General features: G+C 32.8%; 1 protein-coding gene across 1 annotated transcript; it reads left to right on the top strand.

The window, feature by feature from the left end:
- Positions 1–315: 315 nt before the first annotated feature.
- Tsp_13256 (conserved hypothetical protein) lies at positions 316–1023 on the top strand (the record flags this gene model as incomplete). The annotated part of the gene is made up of 4 exons (XM_003366412.1): positions 316–453; positions 529–609; positions 670–819; positions 879–1023. Coding segments are annotated over exons 1-4 (505 nt in total), but the record flags the coding sequence as incomplete, so codon positions are not given.

Genomic DNA, 1023 nt, shown 5'->3' with positions numbered 1-1023 from the left:
TGTTTCAAAGATGTTTAGTTGATCTGCTATAAATCATAAAAATAAGTGTAAATGTTAGGATGAAGTGGGAACTATTACTTTTTGCATATTCGGCATTCTCTAACAGAACATTGATTTTAATAACAATGCTAGCAAATTTCGTAAGAAAAATATAAGTTTCTTCGATTATGTAAATTATTTTATGGTAACAATTGAATATTGATTTAGAAATATGTGTTTACTGTAACAGTTTGTTTCATTTTGTGAATGAATATTTTGTTTGATATTTCAACAACACAAGTTTGATGTTTTATTATTAGAATTTTTTTTGAATTGTTTAAAGAAATGACGGATTTGAGCGAAGCAGAATCAGATGCATCCAGCTCTATTGGTGATAAGCCTTTAAGCCCGATAACTCGTGAACAGATGACGAAACGAGTGGAATCTTTGAAACAGGAAAATCTCGTACTACGGGTGAATATTAAATGAATTACAGCCAAATATATATATATATATATATATGTACATACAAATAAATCGCTCATTTAGATGGAACTAGATGGGTGTAAATGCCGGATAAAATCATTGTTGGAAGAAAATAAAGCGTTGAAAGAAGTTAGCGTTCAAATAGTAAGTTCGATAACTTTTTTTCTGATAAAACAGTGCATCTTATTTATTAAAAAAATTAAGCACGCTAAAGCGGAACAAGAAGAAGAGTTCATATCAAACACGTTGTTTAAAAAAATTAAAGCGTTGAAAAAGGAGAAGGAAACTTTGGCTTTAAATTATGAGCAAGAGGAGGAGTGCTTGACTAATGATTTGTCGAGAAAATTATCTCAAGTTAGACAACGTTGCGGTTAGTTGTTCTTTTTAATGTTTGCTTTCCCGTTTGAATTCAGCTGCGTCAAGAGAAAGCTGAGCTGGCTGCTAATTTACAACAAGAACAGGAATCGTTGGTGGCGAAACTGATGCGCAGGTTGAAAAAATTGGAAGCGGAGACTGTAGCCAAGCAGCAGCATTTGCATCAGCTGCGTCGGGAAAAGG

Source organism: Trichinella spiralis, assembly GCF_000181795.1.
Source record: "Trichinella spiralis strain ISS 195 chromosome Unknown Scfld6035, whole genome shotgun sequence".
NCBI classification, from domain to species: Eukaryota; Metazoa; Nematoda; class Enoplea; order Trichinellida; family Trichinellidae; genus Trichinella; species Trichinella spiralis.
Note: the sequence above shows the minus strand (reverse complement) of the source record. Positions and strands in the feature narration are given on the sequence as shown.